The sequence below is a fragment of the Chelonia mydas genome, chromosome 20, assembly GCF_015237465.2.
Source record: "Chelonia mydas isolate rCheMyd1 chromosome 20, rCheMyd1.pri.v2, whole genome shotgun sequence".
In the NCBI taxonomy this organism is placed as follows: domain Eukaryota; kingdom Metazoa; phylum Chordata; order Testudines; family Cheloniidae; genus Chelonia; species Chelonia mydas.
The window spans coordinates 11,412,264-11,436,518 of record NC_051260.2 but is presented as its reverse complement, the minus strand read 5'-3'; the positions used below and the strand labels follow the sequence as shown (position 1 = coordinate 11,436,518).

Here is a 24,255-nt window from a genome sequence, read left to right as displayed (position 1 = left end):
TCTATGATTCTATGATTCTATGGTTGCTATCTATAGGGTCCCTGGACTGGGACCCAGAGTAGAGGGTGGGCCCAAGTTCCCCGCATCAGCCACTGGGAAAGTGGTCTGGACTTTGAGACTCTCAGAAAGGGAACTGAACTGTAGTGGCCCAGCGGAAGAGCTGGGGCCAGAAAGGCCACGAGAGGGGCACTGCTCTATTTTGGAACAGGGACAAACAGAGAGAGGCACCACAGAGGGCACTGAGAGAGGCCCCTGTTGGACTTGTACCCCAGAAGGGGTTTGCACTGCTTTCATCTCTCAGACAGATTGTGTATGACTTGGCTGGAGGGCAGAGTCACCGAAGACCCACCACAAACTGAGAGAGAGTGCAGGCGCACACACTCGGCCAGGGGGAGCTCATAAGAGGTGGGTGCGACTCAGTTACAATATTATATAGAATGGGTCAGGATCATCACCCTAACAAGAGCACACTTGCACAACAGACACAAATCAGAGATATACACCCCCACATGGAGACCCCCTCCCCAGAGTTGCATACACTGACACGCATTCAGACAACTATCACCCAAAAGTGCATGTGTCACCAAGTGGGAAATGACTTTTCCATGATCACCATCACTCAGTTCCCAGATATGGGAAAAGGACCCAGGAGTCCTGACTCCCAGGCCAGATCTTTCACGCCATGTCGTCTCCCACAACAAAGGATGGTTATTCCCTCCCACACCCTGGTAGATTCTTCCCATCCTAGTCCAGGACTAAAGTAGTCTGAAGTAAGATCTACCTGCTAAAATGCACCTAATGCTAATGTAGTTAGCAGTTGCTGCTCCTAACACAACTCTTTGGCTGAAGGCAAGAGAAACCTGCCATAAACCCAGCTCCATTACCTCCAGGATGCTTCTTACTAAGCCTTTCTCAAGCTTGCTGGGCTGCATGCAGTTGCCTGTAGATCTTCATTTACCAATATTATAGCTTCCAATCTGCCCAAACTTGCCTTAAAAACCAAAGTCATCAGAGACCGATGTAACTGGCAACATGGTTGGAACTCTGTATCTGGAGACCAGAAAGAAAGCATGTGGCTAAGCAGAACAGCATTGGCCACAGCAGCAGTTAGCAAAAACACCGCATGCAACTAAATGAAAGCATCAGGAAGTCTCAGGTACCAGCTTCTGCCGACAGGCACTAAACAAATACACTAGTGCTTGACCAGCTAAACAGCCACAATGGGGGAGGAGGGTGTCCAGGGCCTGTATGTACAGATCAGCCCACAGAGTTCACTTTACAATGAGCATGGTAAAGAGAAACAACAGAGAGGCCTGATCAGCCAGTCCTGGTGCAGCTAGCCCCTGCACAGTTGTCAGTGGTCTGAACTCACTGAGACCTTCAGCACAAGCAGAGGGGTTTCTATTGCTTGAGTTAAAGGAGTTATCCCATTACCTGGGGCAGTAGCAGACTCATCGCCTCAGCGTCCAGCTGCTAGAGAGGGACACATAACCCTTTGACCAGATAGGTTACACTCCCATGCCTAATCCTCCAAATGAGGTCAGTTTGGGCACCAACTCCTCCTCCCCACACAAACAACCCAAGCTCAGAATGACATCACAGCACTGGACTTTCGATTGGCTGAGCTTGTCTCACATGACTTTCAGAAGCCCGACATTCAGAAGGAGAACAGGGGTGAAATTGCAGTGGCAGACAAGACCCAAGGTGTCATCATGGATGGAGGGACATTGGCAGTGCCCATGGCCATAGAGAGAAAGATACCCACGGTCACCTGTGTCTCCATCTCCTCCTCAGAGCTGCTCAGGGGGCAGGACTGTGGAATTCCTGGCTCGCTTGTAACATCCACTGCCATCTTTGAAGTATGCCATTTCTTTTATATGCACTTGTAATAGAATCCATCCCAAAGGTATCACTAGGGACTTCAGGATGCATCTTACTATAACTCAAATACAGAACACTAGGGGCTCCAATGCCCACAAGTAGCCGCTGACTTTGGGGCTTCATTTTCATTTTTAGTTCTAGTGCTGAATAGCCATAACTCCAACTGAAGTTAGTGGAAGCTAGGGGAGTTCAGCATCTCTGGAAAACAGGCACAAGGTTGGGCTCCCAAAGACTGTGACACCCATTATTAGTGGACACTTGGAAAAGTTGGGCCTAAGGAAAAGAGCCAACCAGTCAAATCCAAAGAACAGCAAGAGAGATGATCACACATCCTGGCCCAAGGACAAGCCCAAGTGCCATTGGACAGACACACCCAGTGATGAGCTGCCAAAATCTTAACAACTGGTTCCCTCCTCACCCCACGAGGGGGTCGTTGCCCACCCCCGCCCCCCAGGACTCCTGCCCCATCCAACCCCCTGCGTTCCTTGATGCCCCCCCCCATGACCCCTGCCCCATCCACCCCCTCCCCTGTCCCCTGACTGCCCCCAGAACCGGGCAGGAGGGTCTCGTGGGCCACCGTAGTGGGTGCCCACCCCACCCCTAAGAGCCAGAGGGACCTGCTGGGGGTGAGGTGGGGAGTCCCGGAGGTACTTACCTGGGGCAGCTCCCAGGAAGCATCCGGCAGGTCCCTCCGGCTCCTAGGGGCAGGGGAGCTCAGCTAATGGGGGAGCAGGGGGAGCAGCCGCTCCCTGCACTGATCACATCAAAAGTGGTGCCTTATTCGCCGACTCCATGGGTGCTCTGGGTCTGGAGCACCCATGGGGAAAATTTGGTGGGTGCAGAGCACCCACCGGCAGCTCCCTGCCCCACGCCCAGCCCCACCTCACCTCCACTCCGCCTCTGCATCTGCCCCTGAATGCACCGCCCCGCTCTGCTTCTCCGCCCCCCCCCCCCCCAGCTTCCCGCGAATCAGCTGTTTGGTGGGAAGCCGGGGAGGGCTGAGAAGCAGGCAGTGACTTCGCAGTCAGGCTGAGGGTGGCGGAGGTGTGCTGCGGGGGGGAGCGGTTCCTCTGCGCCCCCCCCCCCCCCGGTTACTTGCTGCGGCGCAGGCAGCCCTCCTCGCGCCCCCCCGCCCCAGCTCACCGCCGCCTCCCTGGGCCTGAGTGAGAAGCTGCCGCCTGCTTCTCAGCCCGCCCCGGCTTCCCGTGCGAACAGCTGATTCGCGGGAAGCCTGGGGAGGGCGGAGAAGCAGAGCGGGGCGGCGCGTTCAGGGGAGGAGGCGGAGGTGGAGCAGAGGTGAGCTGGGGCCGGGGGTGGGGTGGGGCGGGGAGCTGCCGGTGGGTGCTCTGCACCCACCAAATTTTCCCCTTGGGTGCTCCAGCCCTGGAGCACCCATGGAGTCAGCACCTTAGGCGCTACTTTTGGCTGGTTAAATTTAGAAGCCCTTTTAGAACAGGTTGTCCCTTGCGGAACAACTGGTTCTAAAAGGGCATCTAAATTTAACAACCGGTTCTAGCGAACCAGTGGGAACCGGCTCCAGCTCACCACTGGACACACCCCACCCATAAAGAGACAGTCCTCAGCAAGCAGGCCAGCTCCAGAGGCCCTTTGTTTTATCTGCTCAGATCTCCCCATGACAAAGCTTGCAATGCTCTTGCTCCAAGCTTCCCAAATAAGCTCAGAGATAGGCTAAGACTCAGTTTGTTGTTGCAGGTTTGTCCCTACCCCTATAAGACAGCTATGGGGAGAAGATACCTGGATCTCCTGAGTTCAAATCTCAGTTTTGCTTCTTGGGCAAATCACTTTGTGTCTCACTTTCCACATCTGGAAAAAGGGCTGATGTATTCTCCTACAGCCCACAGAGGGTTAAAGGGCTGCAAGGTGCTATAGACATACTGGGTGTGATTTTGAATAAGGAGAACAGCTTTCTGCATGAACCAATCTCCTCAGCATTAATTTAGTCTCTGGCAAAAACGTATCTCCTTATCCTAGTAAAGATGCCAGTTCCAACACAGCCCATCATGTCACAGGCTCCCCTGCACATAACTGGTGGGAACAAGTACCCCCCTTGGTCAAACACTCTTGCTGCACCTTTGAGTGCAAAGTTATGGCCCAGTTCCATGATCAGCCTCCAACACCGAGAAGTAAAAGCAGCAGCTGCCCTGTAGCAGGGCGGGCTTTTGGCCGGTGCTCAACGAGGAGCGGGGGTTTGTTCTTTGTCAAACTGATCTAGTTTTTCCATTTCACACTTGAAAGCTCTGATGGCTTCAGTTTCTAGCCCCCAGGCAAGAAAAGGAAACTTTGAAAGTGACATACCACCCTGTGCCAGGCCTGAATTCACTCCTACAAGAGTCCAGTACAGGCAGATTGGAAACACAGGAGATTCTGCTCCAGGGCTAATGTCACTGCTGCGCAGAATGGGAATGAAATCCTCACCTCCTCTTCTAGATCTCAGCCCCCAAAATCCAGCACTGATCCCGTTTGCCCCACTTCCCTCCTGAGATTGGTCCTGCTCAGTGCAACCACTGGTCAGGATGAGGGGTCCTGCCCCCCAAATGTTACTTTCCTGTCATGGTGCCACTCAAAGTGGTTCGCAAAGAGCAGAGCTTCAGGTGAAAGCGTTAGAGCTGGAGGAGCAGCTTCAGTTTCAGGTAACAATCTTGAGCTGGGACACAAGCTCCAGGGTCTCTGGGGTGATGTCGACATTGCAGCTTGGAGCGAGCTTCCCAGCACAGGTAGACACACTTGCACTAGCAGGGTTCAAGGTAGCATGCTAAAACTAGCAGTATGGACGTTGTGGTTCATGCTGGAGTTCTGGCTCTGAAGCCTAGAGGGTTGAGAGGGTAGCTTGGTGATCTCTGTGCAATGGAATGTTGAACCGTACTATACTGTTTCAGCCACTAGGTGGCACTGTGTGTAAAAGATGTAATGTAAATGAACCTCAGCCATAGCTGGCAGAGCATTAAAGGATCATACGATGAATACATCAGCTGAGTGTAAGCAAACTCTATAACCAGTCCATGTCTGGTGCAAAGGAGCATGACATGGTGTCAGGAGTAAACTAAGAAGAGAAACAGAATAAACAGCAAAAGGTTGCATACACAAAGAATAAAGCTATAAAGGTTGCAGGATCTCATCCACATGCCATTCTTCAATTACCAGAGAACTTTAGCTTTGACAAACTTTCAGAATGGACAGAGAATATTTTGCAAAATTTTGCATTGCAAACAAACTTCATTAAGAAATTGGAGATATACAGGTAACTTATTCAATTTATACTATGCGGAAACAGGCAGAGCATATCTCTAAATCCTTTGACTTTACTGAAGACAGTCACAAAGATGACTATAAAAGGGTTCTGGCTATGTTGAGGCATACTTTACACCTTAGAGAAATGTGGTTTATGAAAGATTTTCACTAGAGAATTCAAGAACCAGGGGAAAATACTAAATGTTATATAAGAGCTCTGAATACATTGGCTGAAAACTGATTTGGGGAATGCAAAACATTAAAATATCAGAGACAGGCTGGTTATTGGGTTAACAGATAAAAACTTTTCACTGTGGCTACTATTTAAGAAAGAGTTAACCCTATCTACAGCTAAACAGATAGCAAAGCAGTCAGAATTAGTCAAACAGCAAGCAGGAGCAACCTGAGAAACCTGAAACTAGCGTAGAAGCTATAAACAGACATTGAGTGTTAAAAGTCATCATAAAACCTGCTAGGCAAGGAAAGAGAACTCCCAGACTAAGAGGGACAAATTCCAGCCTAGACATACAAAGTGTGCAAAAAAGTCATATTCCAAGATATGATGTATGTCCAGCCAGAGATGCATAGTAAAATAATTGTATGAAATATGGACATTTTGCATCTGTTTGCTACACCAAAGCACTCAGGGAGTAGAGTCATATTACAAACAATCGAGAGCCATTGTTTCTGGGATTGATCACTCATGATGATATAGAACCTGCCTGGAGAGTGAAACTGAACATTCATGGCAAGACCATTGACTTTAAACTTGACTCAGGAGATGACATCACAGTCATCTCAGAAGGGACTTCAAGTAACTTTCAACCCCTCCTGGAGCTGAAGTTACCTGACATATATCTGACTAGACCTGGAGGTATACTGAACTGGATGGGCCTGTTCACCAGAGAAACAACTTACAAAAACAACAGCTTTGCATTCAGAGTGCATGTGATCAAAGGATCAAAGACCAAGAACCTTCTCGCTGCAATGTGGCAGCCATGATGGGCCTAAGGAGAAAGGTGAAAGAGCTCGATGAAGGGTTTGATGATATTGGACTTTTGAAAAGAGATCCAGTAGAAATCAACTTAAGAGACCATATTGAATCAGAGTGTACAAATACCCCTACCAGATAGACCTTGGAAGAGACTAAGTGCAGATTTATGCAAATTCAGAGAACATCATTACCTAATCATTATGGAGTATTTTTCCAGGTATTTAGAAATAATGAATAAAGACATAACATGTTGCAGTGTTACCAAAAAACTGAAGTGCATTTCACTCATTTTGGTATTCTAGAACAACTAGTGATAGACAATGGACCATAATTCATGGTAGCAGAATTTAAGTAATTCCAAACAAAATATGATTTTCATCATATTAGCAACCCACATTACCCACAAATGAATGGAGAGGCTGAGAGAGCTGTATAGACAGCCAAGAAAGTCCTACAACAAGAATCATAGAATATCAGGGTTGGAAGGGACCTTATCTAGTCTAACCCCCTGCTCAGAGCAGGACCAATCCCCAATTTTTGCCCCAGATCCCTAAATGGCCCCTTCAAGGATTTAACTCACAACCCTGGGCTTAGCAGGCCAATGCTCAAACCACTGAGCTATCCTTCCCCCCCATTTCTTGCTCTTCTGAGTTACAGATCAACACCAATAGCAAGTACTGGCTATAGCCCAGCACAACTCCATATGAGAAGAAAACTCAGAACTATTGTTCCAACTTTGGAACAGAAAATATCTCCAAAGTGGCCAGACATGAAGAGAGTAGCTAAATCTGATAAAAAGGCTAAAAGCACTTATGCACACTTTTACAACAGACGTCATGTAGAGAACTGCCAAGTCTAGAACCTGGTGACCATGTTCATGTCAAAAAGGATGGACAACTCCAGCTGTCGTAAGGAAAAGGAATTCAGCATCCAGATCATAAGTGGTTGAGATCGATGGTGGAGAGTTCAACAGAAACCATTGACATCTACAGTTTGCTCCTCAGAAAAAACAATCAACAGATTAAATGCTATAGATGGTAGATGCAGAACAAGAAGTAGACTCAAGGATTCCAAATTAACCACAGTCAGTCATTGCAACTAATGGACAGCCAGATGAGCAAGTTGTTACATGTTTGGGTTGTGTAAATAGAAAACCAGTACAATCCAGAGACACTTAACAGAGTGATACCTACTGAACTTCAAAGACAGTATGATAGTGTAAATATTGTAAATGGCAGGAAAGTAGGACAAAGGGGGAGATGTAATGGAATGCTAAATTGTATTATATTGCTCAGCCATTCAACGACGATGTGTGTAAAATACCTTACATAAATAGACTTCAGCCATACCTGGCAGACCACTGAAGGATATTGTGATTAACACATCTGGGAGTGTATAAGCAAGCCTTGTCACCAGTCCACATCTGGTACAGAGGAGCATGACATTCTGGTTACATAAAGTGCTCTTGAGCCAGTGATCAAAATTCTCAGTTTTTGAAAACCTGTTAGCTATTTTACAGCGTGCCAGGGAGTTTCTCAGCCAGTGACATGGTTTGTGGCAGATCCCTGATGGCTTCCAATCTGGACTCAGCCTCTCTCCCCTAATTGACAAGGCTGCCTGGCTCCTGATGGGGAGTGGGCAGGGAGGCTCCCATCCAGCTTTCTCGACCTGACTCCCAGCCAGGAGTGGGGTCTAGCTACCCAGCTCTCCAGGGGAGCAGCAGGCAGCTGGGATCTAGCTGCCTGGTTCCTGCCATGAAATTGACAAGACAGCCAACCGCAGACGTAAGGGTCACATTGTCTACACAGCCATTGTGTTGCCCTAGCTATACTGACATAAGTCTTACACCTCTCATGGAGGTGGCATTATTATGTCAGCATAGAAGGGCACTTACGTCGGCGGGGAGCACTTACGTCGGTGGGAGGAAGACTGTAGTGTAGACACTGACATAATTAGGTTGACATAAGCTGCCTTATTTCGACCTAACTATATAGTGTAGACCAGTGGCTCTCAACCTTTCCAGACTACTGTACTCCTTTTGGGAGTCTGATTTGTCTTGCGTACCCCCCAGGTTTCACCTCACTTAAAAACTACTTGCTTACAAAATCAGACATAAAAATACAAAAGTGTCAGAGCTCACTAGTACTGAAAAATTGCTGACTATCTAATTTTTACCATATAATTATAAAATAAATCAATTGGAATATAAATATTGTACTTGTATATAAACAAGTCATTGTTTGTATGAAATTTCATATGTACTGACTTTGCTAGTGCTTTTTATGTAGCTCGTTGTAAAACTAGACAAATATTTAGGTGAGCTGATATACCCCGTGGAAGACCTCTGTGTACCCCTAGGAATACACATACCCCTGGTTGAGAACCACTGGCGTAGACCAGCCCTTAAGACTCTAGTCTGGTTTTAAAACAGGCTTTTCATGAAACAAAGGAAACCATGTAAAACAACAAGGAAAAGAGAACTAGGACCAGGCCAAGAGGTGAATCAGACAAGGGAAAAATATGAGATGTGAGCATGCTGTGGCTGGGGCCTGTGGATGGGCCAGGGCCTAGAGGGGGATAGAGATTGTGCTACCACAGCAGCTGAGTGAAATTTTTTTGACAAATAGTTTATTCGACAAAAAATGCAGTTTCGGGTCAACTGAAAATATTTGTGAAATTGGGTAGAAGACAGTGAATAGTTCTAGCCAAACTAACTGAAAAAAAATTCAACTTTTTGTTTTGAAACAATGTTTCATTTCAAAATTTGACTAGATTTATTAAAACATTTAAAAGGATATAAATTATGTGAAAACAAAACAGAAAATATTTCGCGTCAAATGAAACATTTTGTTCAACACTGAATGATTTTGTGGGGGGGGGGGGGGGATAGTTTAGTTCAGTCATCAAACTGAAAAATCAATTATTCACTCAACTACATTTACCACACAGCTGGCAGAATCCCTAGGCCCCCTCTGGCCAGCTCCTCTCCTCTCTGAGCTTGGTTTCCTGGCCTCACATTTCTGGGAGGGGGAAAAAAACCAAAAACGAGGAGTACTTGTGGCACCTTAGAGACCAGGGATGTTGAACTGTTCTGCGACTGGTCTTCAACCTCCCTGGTCACTCATTCAGACGTAAAAGTCACAATTCTACAACAAAAAAACTTCAAAAACAGACTCCAACGAGAAACTGCAGAATTGGAATGAATTTGCAAACTGGACACCATTAAATTAGGCTTGAATAGAGACTGGGAGTGGATGGGTCATCACACAAACTGAAAACTATTTCTCCATGCTAATTTTTCCCCCCTACTGTTACTCTCACCTTCTTGTCAACTGTTTGAAATGGGCCATCCTGATTATCCCTACAAACGTTTTTTTTCTCCTGCTGATAATAGCTCATCTTAACTGATTGGTCTCCTTACCATTGGCATGCCAACACCCATTTTTTCATGGTCTCTGTGTACATATATCTTCCTACTGTATTTTCCACTGCATGCATCCAATGAAGTGGGTTTTAGCCCACAAAAGCTTATGCCCAAATAAATTTGTGAGTCTCTAAAGTGCCACAAGTACTCCTCGTGGTTTTTTTGGTTGTTTTTTTTTTTTTCTGATACAGACTAACATGGCTACCACTCTGAAATCTGATTTCTGGGAGAGTTTAGCACTTTGGTGGCTCAACTGCAGCTGTGTTCACAGGCCCTCCTATATGGGATGCTGTTTATCTAGTCCTACTGGATCCCCAGGCAGCAGAGAGCATCTCACAGGTGGGATAGTCATTTGCTTGGTCTGAAGCCAGGTATAGAAATCCAATGGTCCTGAGCTCCTGCATGGCAGCACTTGCATCTACCACTCTGTGCTGAGCTCCTTCCCAGCTTCACCCTGATTTCCACTCATAGAATCATAGAAGATTAGGGTTGGAAGAGACCTCAGGAGGTCCTCTAGTCCAACCCCCTGCTCAAAGCAGGACCCACACCAACTAAATTATCCCAGCCGGGGCTTTGTCAAGCTGGGCCTTAAAAACCTCTAAGGATGGAGATTCCACCACCTCCCTAGGTAACACATTCCAGTGCTTCACCACCCTCCTGGTGAAATAGTGTTTCCTAATATCCAACCTAGACCTCCCCCACTGCAACTTGAGACCATTGCTCCTTGTTCTGTCATCTGCCACCACTGAGAATAGCCAAGCTCATTCCTCTTTGGAACCTCCCTTCAGGTAGTTGAAGGCTGCTATCAAATCCCCCCTCACTCTTCTCTTCTGCAAACTAAATAACCCCAGTTCCCTCAGCCTCTCCTCGTAAGTCATGTGCCCCAGCCCCCTAATCATTTTTGTTGCCCTCTGCTAGACTCTCTCCAATTTGTCCACATCCTTTCTGTAATGGGGGGCCCAAAACTGGACGCAATACTCCAGATGTGGCCTCACCTGTGCTGAATAGAGAGGAATAATCACTTGCCTCGAACTGTTGGCAATGTTCCTACTAATGCAGCCCAATATGCCATTAGCCTTCACTATGTGACGTTACCCCAATTGCCCCACTCTATTAAGATCCCTTCCAGTTCTACACTTCAATGATTCTCTGCATCTGGAATCCATTTTCCTTCATGCGACTTTCTCTCTCCCCTTTTCCTCTCTCCCCCCATGTCTGTCTTACTCTTCCGGCTGAATTGGCCCATGTGTGGGGCCAGCGCTCTGCACAGAGCATCCCCCTCCCAGCACCTGTCTTGTGCGACACAGCCATGTCATGTGCTGGGATATTCTGTAATTCTTCTGTACATCCCCAGGGGGGTTTAGCCCCAGTTGAGTCCCCTGCAAGGCCCTAGCCACTTGGCTGGCTCTGGGTTCACTCCCAAAGGTGAAACATTCACCTTGAAAAGCAGGCACTTTCTCCATTAATTTCATTGGGGTTCCCATTTTGCAGAAAAGAAATATCATGAACCATAAAAAGAGCCCAACATCAGTTGCAAAGGCCAATGCAAGCACTTTCTCCTCCTCACCCTCACCACATGCTAAGGCAAGCAGAAGGCAGTGACACAAAAGGCAGCGCCCATCTGAAATCACCTCTAGGGGGCACCATTAGCACACCATCTCTGCCACACCAGCGAGCGGGAAGATTGTGAGCACCAGGTAAATGTGGCAGTGAGGTATGTATGCAGTGGCATGTTCCAGCCAATTTCAGCAGTATGGGCAAACACTGGCCCCTGGAGAAGGGATAGCACTTACTGGTCCACTTAGTGGGATATGTGCCCGCCGGGCAAAGCAGCAGAGTGGACATCTGCTCATCTGCGACGGGTGGGCACACTTCGTTGATCCCATACCAGCCCTCCAGAGAACTGGCTGTTTCTGAAGGGGTGTGGGCCAGGCCAGCCAGCAAACCTACCACTACCATGCAGTGCTGCACCTCCGTTACCCATGTTTCACTGGGCTGTGTCCGTTCCAGGGCATCCTCTGCTTTGCTGGCAGTCCCAGCTACTGAGTCACTCATCTCCTGCTAGGGTCTGTTTTCTTTTTGTATAAACCGATCCTCAGTGAAACATACTCTCTTGCTGAGCTAATGGAATGGACTGCAGAGCCCTCCAGGCCAGGCAATGAGCAGTGACTGACTGAGTGGATGCAAAAGGCACATGCTAGAGGGAGAGGACTCGGGGCTCAAACCCTAAGGGCAGCCTCTATGCACAGAGGAGCACCCCTCCCCCCAGAATGGGGATGCTCAGGACGTACGATCACCCACTGTATTGCCAATACCAAGCACCCAAAACATAGGCCTCCAAAACTAGCTTAAAAATCATGAGACTCTAAAGATGTTGGGTTCTTTCCATTTGCCTTCTGGTTCCTGAGTACTGACGGGGCACTTGGGTCATGTTTTCAAGCTGTTCTCTGCAGTCCAAAGAACTAGAAGTTAACTTTTTTTACAAAAGTTGAAATTCTCACAAAATCCCATGACTCCAAGAGCTGAAGCTTTAAGAAAAGCCAAGAATATGCAAATGGACAACATTGCACAAACAGAGCTTGTCAGTTCTTTGTTAATAAGGTAGAATGGGTATGGCTAAACGCTCATCCACACAGCCTTTGAGCTCTCTGACACACATACGTGCGCACACAGAATCTCGCATGCATGCAAATCCAAGCAGGTGGACTTCTCCTGCATGTCCATGTCTAAGCAGATACACACGTACGAACAGGTACCTACACACTCACTGCACTAATATGTACACTAATAACCAAAGATGTGACACTGCGACCCATTGCTGATGTGTAATCCTGATTCATAAAGGGAATCCCATCAAAAGCAAGACGACTGCTTTGTAAGGCGGGTCCAAGCCTGTGCGTAAAGGATTGCCGGCTCAGGCCATAACAGTGCAGTTATGCCCAGACTTCTAGAGATATTTTATGTGTTGCAGTGCTGAACACCACAATGCCCACGTGCTCCTAAGCACCTAAATCCCTTTGAAAATAAGATTTAGTCTCCTAAATCATTTAGGCTTTGCAACACTGAGTGCTGCAATGCCTAAATACCGTTAAAAATCTGGACCTTACCGCTCTTGGTTCTAATGTGTGGATGGAGTTACTTTGGGTTTTAGGCTTTGCTTGCACTCCACAGTTAAGGATACAGGAGCTGTTCGATGCTACAACCATGTTTCCAACCTCCTAGGTAGGATCAGCCCAAAGGTGAGGTTTTTTGGTAGGTTTGGAAGAAATTGGCAGTGTCTTTGGAGTTAGCTTGTGAAACCAGCTGCTTTTCTTTCTCACACTGCATGTTACACTGAGATAGCTGCTAGCCTGTGTTCCTCACTCAGAATTCATGGATGCCACATTGAGTGAGAACGTGGATCTTAGGCTAGGTCTATACTGTGTACCTTACAGCTGCATAGCTGTGCTACGGCAGTGTCATTGTAAGGTATGCAGCGTGGCCACGCTTTATTAGCAGGAGAGCTCTTCTGCCACCAAAATAAAACCACCCCTAACAAAGTGCTGTCCACACCGGCGATTTTCTTCTGTAAACCTTTTGTTGGTCGGGGGTGTTTTTTCACACCCCTGACCAATAAAAGTTTTGCCAATGAAAACTGCAGTGTAGATACAGCCTTAGATGGGTTCTTCTTGTCCTACAGTAAAAATCTAATACATACTCTAATGATACTCCACTGTTCTTCAAACCCCAGCAGTATTTTTAATAAGGGTTGCAAGATGGTTTTGCCTGTTGTGGGGTTTTCTGCACCTTCATCTGAAGCAGAAGGTACTGGCCACTGTTTGAAACAGAATATTGGGCTAGATTATTCATGGCTTCTAGTCTGGCAAGTCCTATATTCCTATGAATATTAATGGTGATAGAACTGTACTGGTACAGCTGGCAATCTTAGCTGGTCTGCAATCCCACGTATATAAGACATGGAGGTCCCTCAGGCTCCGTGGAGATGCACCTTTGCTCACTCATTGCCTGGGCGGTCCCAGGAGGAAGGTGGTCCCAGGGTGAAGGAGTCCAGAGCACAACCTGGAGCCTGGACTGTGGGAGGAAATCAGCATGCTACCCAGTGAAGAAATCATGGGGAAGGAGTGGGAGAGGGAACTGGGAGAGGGAGGTTTGAGAGTAAGGGGATCTTAAGAGGAAGCTGGAGGAGTGAGACAGTACTAGGGGATGTGAAGAAAGGAGGGAAGAGAGCAGGCACGTCTGAAATGGAATGATAGACTCACTGGAGGATTAATGGGGAAATGGTCTTAATTTTCTGCCCAAACCACCTGATACAGGCCAGGGTTGCAAAAGGTTAATGCCCACTGTTCTAGGAACCTGTGTAACCTGATATTGTGCTGCAGTCAGCACAGGTCCTGGTTTTTATCCTGGAGTTAATCTATGTTTGTCCAGACATTATTTGCCCAACAGTGCTGCATGTGCTATGGGCTCAGATGGCATTGAAATACCAGCACACAAGGGGGCAGAGTAAAAGTTGTCAGAGCAACCATTCCTCTCCATTTCCTGTGGGGTGAAAAGCCCAACCTTGCCCTGAATATGTGATGCAAAGTAACAAACCCTGGTGTGGTGCCGAATCTATCTCTGTTCTTTGTAACCATTGGGGAGGAGGGGCAGGGAGGACACCAGGATAAAAATGATACTTGGCCCTTTTCCTCTCCAAGGAGGGCCATTATCCCCATTTTATAGATGGGAAAACTGAGGCTCAGAGAACTCAGCTCCCCTGACAGCTAATCCAGTACCCCTGCCACTGGCTCCGTGCTGTGAGCTCTGAGTTTAATGCTGTCAGGGGGAGGGAGCAGTGTATCAGCTCATCTGCCAGCACAGGCCCTTAAGACTCTTTGGCTCAAGGACAGACCCATAACTCACAGTAGTCAATGACCACTGGGTGAGGCTCTTAATGCACTTCTAAGATGACAGAGATATAAACAGACTATGCAATATGCATGGAACCTAGCTTCATCCCAGAGCACTACCCACCGCAGGACACTGTACACCGTAGCTTCTCTGTAGAGTTTATGAGCAGCCTCAAACTCATCAAGGCCTGGATCAATAATAAGTAAGAAGGATGCAAATTAAATATGTTTGAAACCCAAAGAAACAGCATGAAGACCACCATCCATACCACACCCAGTTCTCCTGCTGCTTCCTAACAGCTGGCATCAGGTTATTGCTAAAGGCCTCCATGCTTAGATACCACAGTGACGGTCACTATAGAAACACCTCTAAGAGAGAGACAGACTGCTGGGGAAGTGTTGGGGGAGGATAAGTGTTGGTACAATTATACACAGAAGGTGAGTTGAGAAGAGTATTTTGCCATTACCTTTGTTGCCCGTGCTCATCTGTCCGGCTAGAGCTGAGGACTGTGCCAGCTGGTCCCCCTCGACTTTCTGTCTCTCTCTCCCCCTTGTGCATCTCACACTGCTCAGTTACGGCAGCCCTTTAGTGTGGTCTGCACGCTGAGCTGCGAGGAGCCTGAGCCCTGCTCTCTACCTTTTTTTCTTCTCATGTAATTTCCATGATCAGTTTCAGAATGACAGCACCTGACCCTGTGCCGCCTCAGTCACTGGCTCACTCTCTAGCACGAGTGGGTTTATCTTGCATCCTTTTATTTTATGCTCTCACCCGGCTGGGGACCAACAGGTTTCAAAATAAAACAAAACTGCCAAAGAATGCTGGGTCTGCATTGTCTTTCTGCAGATAGTCTCAAAGAGTCACTGAGAATGGCCTAGTTCCATAACGTTCCTGCCAGCACTTTGGTCACTAGAATATTCAAGGAGTGTGAATTCAAGGTGAGCAGACACAGCCAAAGTGGATTTAGCTTTTTTAGCCAAGTGACTGTTTTTAGTGGGGGAAATGGAGGTGTTTTTATTATATGTATTATAGCAGCACCTGCAGTGTATCATGATGGCTGCTTCATGTACACACATTAAAAGAGAGCCTCTGCCCTAACAAGCTAACAGTCTAGACCTGAGATTTCTAAAGCATCTACACAAGTCAATGGCACCCAATTCCTTTAAGTCCCAGCCCCAGTTACCAAGACTGAGGAAGGAAACATCAGTGACTTGCTCACACTCATACAGGAACGCTGCAGCAGAACCAGGAATTGAACCCAGCACCTTTGACTGCAAGCCCACCCTTCCTTTCAGCTATTAGCCTTCTGCATTTGTGCAATATTCTCTAATATATGCTTCAAATTGACCTTCCATGAACATTCCTGCTAGTACATTTCTCCACTAGTATGTCAGTCAGTAGAAAGCAGCCCCATCAGAGGGCTGAACCCCCACCTCTTTACATGAGTGGCTTGTTGAAAGAGAAAACTGTTGAGGTATTCTTCCAGCTATAGCACTGAAACAGCCTATCAGGGCTCTGTGAGCTGGGCAAGAAACAAGAAAATTCACATACCTTTCATTTGAAATATTTAAATGTGGGGAATTTGGACCAGCTCTTACTGCTCAGAGAGGCAGCACTGTTCAAACAATTCAATGAAAAGTCTTTTGCCCAATGTGCTTGCAAAAAATAATTGGCTCCTTATAATTGGCTCACTGTACACAAAGAGCTACTGTGTGCTTTCAGTCAGAGGAAATTTTATTTTAGGTTAAGGGAAAACAGCAAAACAAGAAAAAACCAGTAAAGTTTCCATGAGAGAGCACTGTGTGCATCTCCTCTGTAACAGTCTGTGTCAACTCTGCCTCACAAAATGGCAGCTGCCCCAGCGGCTAGGTACTTACAGTGCTGCAGCAGCACAGGTACTCCATCTCCTCAAGAGGCTGTAGCTATGTCGATGGGAGAAGGTCTCCTGCTGACATAGCGCTGTCTACACCGGGGGTTAGGTCACAATAACTGCGTCTCGCAGGCGTGTGGATTTACCATGCCCCTGAACAAATAGTTATACTGACATAAGTGTGTAGCGTAGACCAGGGTATAGATTCCTTTGAAATTTAAGAGTGCAGAGCATAACAGTTGTGTAGCTATGTACCCCACTTTTCCTACTATCCCAGTCCTCATTCAGCACTTCCTCTCTTCTGCATTATACAATTACATAGCACTTTATTGCAAAAACAGGATCTGCCAGGCAAACTCCAGCTGAAGTTAACATAAAGAGACTGCCCAGCCCATTGTATAAAGTGCAGGGGACGTAAAGCCAACCACCTTTGAACTTTGAGAAACTGGATCTGGATGTGAATTCTGCGACTAGCTTTCATCTCTAGCTTAAATTGCTCAAACACGTGAGTCCACAAGTTGCTACAGCCTGAGACACATGAGTCGTGGAGCCCCCATCTATAATAGACACCAGATAACATTGCAGCATGCAATGCTGCTGGCACCAGACAGTGCATCCATTAGTGACCGCACAGCTTTTAAATAAAAGGGGAATCATGGGCCTTTGTCCCTTGGGATCTGTCCATCCAGCTGCTGGTCACTGGCATTCTCTCCCTGCTCACGGTATTCCTGAGCATCACTGAGGCTGACAAAGAACTTGATATTAGGTTCCATTTTATGGTGCCATAAACTGTTTATATTAGTCACATTTGGCCAGCTCCTCTGCTAATTAAGCTAATGGGGTTGGGGAGGCTCCTGCATCTCAGGGCTATCAGATGTCTATATTACTTTCTTGTACATGCTGGAATAAGACCCGTCTATACTCAGTGCAGCTAAGTGATCAGGATAAGACTCTTCCACGTCACGTGCTGGGCACAGCGTTCACCCTTCTCATCTGTTGTTCGTTTCTGGCTTTTCACTTCATCTTGTGGCCACTTTTGGACCCATCAGGAGTGGCAAACCCTAGCTGCAGCTGGCGCCTTCACCTGAAGGGCCAAATAGGCCCCTGGAGAGGAAGCAGTTTTGAGAGCAAGCAACATCTGTGATCAGAAAGCCCTTGGGGTTGAGAGGTGGTAGCTATGGGCAGATGGCTGATAAAACAGTCTTCACCTCTCAATGGGTCCAGTCGCTTACACTGCCTCCCATTCTAGACATCTCCCGTGGTGTGTTTCATTAATTGGATTGGCTTGTGGCTCTTGGTTTTTGCTGATTTTATGTTTTATTTGCCTTGATTCTAAAAAAGTAGGGGAAGGTGAAACAGGGACCACTGGCCTCTGCCATGTGGCTGGGCTGTAACTCTGAACCACATCCAATGACTGGGGCAGAGACATAAAGAGCAGTCACTTGTGGGCCTCCTGTTTGTCACCCTGTGTACGCCAGGAATTGTGTGAGCTGTAAGCAGCAGGCTGGCAGCTTGCTCTGGCTGTTTGTTTGGTGACTGTTCTGCTACAGTTATTTTTAGCCAGTGACACCCAGGGTATTTCGCTTCAGGATGTCCGGTCTGAGCCTCTTTCTGGGAATCCCATGCGCTCTAATTGTAAACAGCCCCATTCAGTTGCTGTGAGAGTACAAGGCCCTGTTTTATTCAGCAGGGTTATCAGGTGTGAGTCAAACAGGAAGCCACTTGCTGCAGCAGAGACAGGCTTCCTCAAGCTGGTATTATCAGAGGAAAAAATGGTCTCACTTAATTCAGTAAAACAAACCCAGCAGCTCTCACCACTAAGCAAAGCTGAGTTAAAAGCAAACAATGCTCACAAATCATTTGTTACAGGGCATTCATGGCTGTTGATTTCAATGGAAGGTAGGCATCTAACTTGCTTAGGCACCTTTCTAAATCTGGCCTTTAAGAGCCTAAATGTCATTCAAAGTCACTCACTTTGGAATAAAGAAAAGGAGTACTAGTGGCACCTTAGAGACTAGTACTCCTTTTCTTTTTGCAAACACAGACTAACACGGCTGCTACTCTGAAACCTGTCACTTTGGAATGGGACTTAGGTGCTTTTGCAAATTCTGTCCTCTGTCTGCTATGTTCAAGAGCCCGCTGAAATCAGAAATATTCCCCCCTGTAGGTACTTACGGACCAGGATCAAGTCACCCCATAAGCTTTTCTGCTATAAAGCCTTGTGTGCTTAGTGAAATTGACCCACATAGTTATTGTGGAACAGCTGGTCCAGAACAGCTCTCTGTGTGAACACTATTCAGGATAGAAGTCACTTTTGTTCCAGACTAATTACTTTGCTGTGTGAGTGGAATAATTATTCTGTAAAGTTTCAGAGTAACAGCCGTGTTAGTCTGTATTCGTAAAAGTACTCCTTTTCTTTTTAATTATTCTGTAAAGTCACTTTGGCCTGGATTCACAAAGGGACTTGGGTGTTTTGATGCTGAATGTTGCAATGTCTAAATTTTGGGTGCCTAGAAAAATCCCCACAGGAACACATTGTGATTTGCAAATCCTGAGACAGACACCCAGGCTCCCTATACGCATGTTAGAACCTGATTTACAAAAGCCAGCACACTAGGTGGTGAGCCTGCTAAGCAAGCCAATGGGGCCCCTGAAGAGCTGGCTATGTACTAAGCAGTTAGTGCCTACCTTATAGGATTCAGAGCAGCGGTTGGAGCACTGATATGGGATACACAGGATCAAGTCTTCCATCTAGGCTTAGCAAATCTGAGTTTTATTATTTCAACAGAGAGATATTTATTTTTAAGCATTTTTCTATTTTATATATTTAAATTTTCATCATTGCAGAAAATCATGGGAAAAATCAGACAATTGCTTAATACAGCAGATGTGATTAAAAAAAGTTAAAACACCATTAAAGTTATAACCATTAAGACACAAAATTGCCATCACGGTCAAATTAAATATCCTGAAATCAAACTCTAATAAGTTCTCAAGCAGCATTTTTCTTACTTTGCCTATTTGTAAATTTCAATCATCATCAATAGAAATTTTCTTCATCAAGTTGTGTGTGTATGTATGGTAAAAAACAAAGACATTTACTGACTTTTACAGATAAAAGTCACATCCTTCCAACCCTAGATATTCCGATGGTGGGAATCCCTCAGTCTTTCCTGAGGAAGCTGTTCCACTGTGGATAAATAAAGAGCAGGAGGACTGGACCCTAGGTTTCCCATCTCCTGGTGGCTGCTTTTTAAGTCTCCAGCCATAGGTAGAGTTTCCACTGAAAAAGCAGCAGGATTACAGAGAGATGAAAACAGCAGTGATGGGTGCAGCTCCAAGAATGCTGGGGGTATCTGTGCTTTTCATGAAACCACATGAAGCATCTGTGTGATGGGCCCTGCCAGACAATGGAAAAGCTCAGAACCCCCTCCTCTTTCCAAATGCAAGTGAGTTAAATAAAAAACCCAACTGTTCTCTGCTGCTGGAAGAGTGAGAGGTCATTGCCTCATGCCCCAGAAGCATGATTATCCTTGATTTTATACTGTCAGACCTCAAGCAGCAGGATGCTCAACAGCATGAGATATAGATGGAGCAGCCACTTCAATGCTAAGCTTTTCCTTTACAGAATAAGCATGTTCATTGGATCGAGCTTCACTTACACAATAGAAATGATCCACAATACAAAAAGGCAAACTCCCAATCCATGCAAGCCTCCATTCATCTATCTCCCCTCTCCGCAATTTCCTTACAGCACAACTGCTGCCTCTTTGGGGATATTTTATTCTCTCCTTCATCACTGGTGGGAATTCCTACTAGCTCTCTTTTAAGTCTTCATCAGCTGTATCCATGTGCAGTCCCAAATGCTGGAGTCAGTACTTACTTTACACACTTTTTAAATATAGGTCATTCCGATGAATTGTTCCACCAAGAACAAGCTACCAACAGCCGTCTGACCTCACAAAACTCCTGCAGATCCATGACCCCTAAATTCCTCTGATACACCAGGTCCCTGCAGCTGTACCAGCTAGTACTGCAGTCTCATCAGATCCCTCAAACTATGGGCAGGGGAGCTGGGCTTGATTGGCTGCTATCTGGGACAACATCTACAGACCAATGCTGCAGGAAGTACTGTTGGCTGTTCCAGTTTGTCTACTGTGTCATGACCAGGTGCTGGAGCTTTTGTCAGATGAGATATAAAACTCTGACTAGAAGTAATTTAAAAATCACATACCCCAAAAATAATGGTGTAAAATTAGCAATATTCCAATACGGGTAACTAACGGTCTTCCATTTATTGCACGAAAATTCCCAGCATAAGATCTTTCTGCATCATCTGACCAAAGCTCCTGCAGAGTACAGCTGTGCACTGTTTAACAGCTGTTGCATTTTACACAAGAACTGGATGAGGTGACTTTATATGGTGCTTGAGTATCAGCATGTTACATTTTAAGACAATGCAACAGTTCTAAAAAAAGAAGTGCCTGAACATAGTCCAAAGAAGTTCTGGAAAGCAATTTTGGTATGTCCAGTAAGTAATAATACTGGAAGCATTGGACACCATTTGGCTCCCCCCAAAAATGCTAGAACAGCATTCTGGCATGATTTGGGCCTTTTCTTTAGAGCTCTTTGGAGGACATATGGGATGAAAGTAGTTATGTAAAGGTAACCAACTGATTATTGTCTCAATTATTAGGGGGCCTCTGGAGTCAGGAGTGGTGAGCAACAGACTGGTTCCCCTCCCACATCCTGCTTAGTAGAGGGAAGATGGAACTGGGCTGCTTCTGCCATGAGGAGAGACAGAAGGATAGTACACTTCCTGAAGCCTCAGACTCTCCACTAAAACCTCATCCTCAGTCCCAAGCCTCAGGCAGAGACGGGAAATGCCATTAACATAATATCAACATGGCACTTCTAGCGCTGGCCTCCCAAAAGCATTGATGTACTGTGTGTGCAGGGTGCTGGAGGATGGACAAACCTGGGTAGATTCTCAGACCTGAAGAAAAGCCCTGTGTAAGCTCTAAAGCTTGTCTCTCTCACTGACAGAAGTTGGTCCAATAAAAGCTCTTACCTCACCCACCTTGCCTCTCTAAATCTGGATAGAGTCCTGTGTATCTGGCCGGACATGGCTACTTCTCAGGGTTAGTTTTCAGGACAGCGTGCATGTACAGTTCAATGCTCACTGACTAGAGATGTCCTCATAATGCCCTGTGCTCCAAGCAGGGAGTGCAGCCCCTGGCTTCTTCACTAAGTCCTGCTGAGCTCTCCTAACAACCACCCTCCCCACCCACCTCCAGGCGGGTATGCCGACCTTCCACAGTACTGAGCCTGCCTTTCCCTAGAGGAGATTCTGCTGCCTCTGCATCTCCCTCCTGCCTGGGTTCTTTGCAGATTTCAATACTTTTCATCAATCTCTATTGGAAGGAGTGCTAACCCATTGGGGGCCCTCAGCTGGAATAATTTTGCCCCCCACCCAAATACTAAAACAGGCAAGTTCTTATACTAAAAAGTGAATAGTGGGCCCCCTTGAGCTGCTCAGGGCCCTAAGCAATTGCTTAGTCTGCTTATGTCTAGTGCCGGCTCTGATCTCTATTATTAGTTATTTATTTCTTTGCATTTTCAAACTCATCACTAAGTACCAAGCAATATCTGGGCATCAGTCCCATCAACTACAGATCACACAGTAAACCCAGACAAAGGACTGACCACCAACACCTCGCTCCAGCAACATGCTCCTCAACAGCCTTGCCCAAGAGCAGGAAAGACAGACTTTTTGATGTGCCTGGAAAGTAATAATCCTGGACTCAGGGAACCTCCAGAGAGTGCCCTGCTGGCAGCTCCCTCTCATGCACATTGAGAGAGCTCCAGAGAGAATGCCTGTCTGGTCTCAGCTGTGTCACAGGAAGAGAGGTGTCCCAAGGTAACCAAGAGGAGGAGGTGCTGCTTTTGCCCAGCTTTCAACTTTTAGCCCAAGGGTTAGTGCACTCGCTTGGGATGTAGGCGAACCAGGTTCAATTCCTCTCTCTGCTTGATGAAGGGAAAGGATTTGACAAGGCTTTCCCATTGTTCAGGCAAGTGCTCTAACCGCTGAGCTATGGGTAAGGCTAAGTTTTTGTCACAGATATTTGTAATAAAAGTCATGGACCGGTCACAGGCAATAAACAAAAATTCAAAGAAGCCCATTCAAAGTCCCAGACTTTCACTAAAAATATCCCTGACAAAATGGGGAGGCGAGTTTAGCACCCACTCTTGCTGGGGCTCCCAGTTCCCCGCTGCTGCGGGGAGTGGGAGCTCTGGGGTCCTCCTGCCCACAGGGCTGGGCTACTGCATGGTCCCCCTGCCCCTTGGAACTCAGGGGGGTCCCCCACCATGGCTGGGAGCTGCAGGGTCCCCCAGCCACCTGCCGCAGCTGGGCGGCTCCCCCGCCACCTGCCAGGTACCTCCTGGGGATCCCCCCACTGTGGCTGGGCAGCAGCTTCAGGGTCTGCCAGCCAGCCGCTGCAGCTGGGCAGCTGCAGGGGTTCCCCTGCTGCCTGCTGCGCAGCTGTGGGGGCCCCACCAGGGTAGGAGCTGGGAGCTGGAGGGGGGCTAGCTAGGAGCTCCAGGGCAGAAAATGTCACAGAGGCGTGACCTCTGTGACATAATCGTAGCCTTAACTATGGGATATTCTGATGTGGGACTCGCTCACTATCTCCTGGTGAAGCTGCTTCACTTTGGATAAATAAACAAACAAACAAACAATCACTGTAGCTGGGTGACTGGACTCTGCAGACAGTGTATGCCCTAACCACCAGGGTGTAGAGTCATTCTTGCACTCACTTTCTCTCTGGCTGAATGACTCCACAAGTATTTATACATAGTGGAACAGATACAACAAGAAACTATTTAGGCATTTAAGCTACCTGATTCCAGGAGAGGGGTTCCCAGTTGTGTATCACTAACAGAGATAGGTGCCTCCCTGCAGCCCAGACTTAGGTGCCTACCTCCGTGAGAGGGGCATGGCTTAGGACACACTCCTCTTGTATTCATCTTCGATTAGCTAGTTTAGGCAGGGAGTCACCTAGACTGCTGGCTTTGGTGGACTGCATTCTTAGGTGCCTCTCTCTCCTCATGCATAATATACTGAGCTAGATTTTTAAAGGTATGTAGGTGCCTAGTGAGATTTTCAAAAGCACCTGGGTGCCCACAACTTACTGATTTCACTGGGTGTTGGGCACATAGGGGCTTTTGAAAAATCCCACAAGGCACCTAACTACTTTTATAAATCTAACTCAGGCTTTGTGCACCACACAAGTGTTCCAGATGTTTTCTAGTCTCAGGAGTCTCTTTGTGGATGTGGACCATTGTCACCACTTGCCTCTTTCTGCTGACTTGTTCAGGGAACACAATCAAATCCTTCAGCAATTGTTTTTCACTATTTGTCTTCAAGTTCTGAAGTGCCCTAGGCATTTTCCACCTCTGGAATAGATAGATGTCAATCTTTAGACTCGCACCTCACTGTGTTGGATTATTAAATTTCTTGTCACTAAAGGTAACACCACTCTCCCTGCTGCATACACAGGTTTCGGGAATTTCTGTTTACATAACTGGTGCAGCTACTGTAAAACAGTATCACTCCTTAAATCCCAGCTTAAATGAGCTGAGGACCTGCTAAATACATTTAGGAAAACATTTAAAGTCAAGAAGACTTTGGCTCCTAAGTCACCTAGACATCTTCAAATGTTACCTGAAATGACTCATGCTGGGAGCAGTGTTGCAGTTGCTAGTGAACTAGGGCATGTGCACATTGTGCGGGGCTCTTATCTGACTCATTTCTGTGTCTCAGGGGAAACACTAGGGATGATAAACAGTTCTCTCCTCCCTGCCTCCGCATTTACTAACTGAAATCTGGAGTCTATTTTTAACCCTTCCACACCCACTCCAAGAGACACAGCACAGTGGGCTGTCTCT

At 46.8% G+C, this 24,255-nt stretch overlaps 1 protein-coding gene across 9 annotated transcripts in view; it reads right to left on the bottom strand.

Moving 5' to 3' along the window:
- Window positions 1-24,255, bottom strand: part of HDAC7 (histone deacetylase 7) — a 259,341-nt gene that overhangs the window by 187,924 nt on the left and 47,162 nt on the right. The window contains exon 1 of one of the 9 annotated variants that reach the window (XM_043533231.1): window positions 14,905-15,170. The exons of 6 other annotated variants lie outside the window; for them this stretch is intronic. In XM_043533231.1, coding sequence (XP_043389166.1) covers window positions 14,905-14,923 — 19 coding nt within the window. In that variant the 5' untranslated portion in view covers window positions 14,924-15,170. Of the gene's footprint in view, window positions 1-14,904; window positions 15,171-24,255 lie in introns of those variants that run through there. 2 more of the 9 variants (XM_043533226.1, XM_043533222.1) reach the window with 2 other exon arrangements.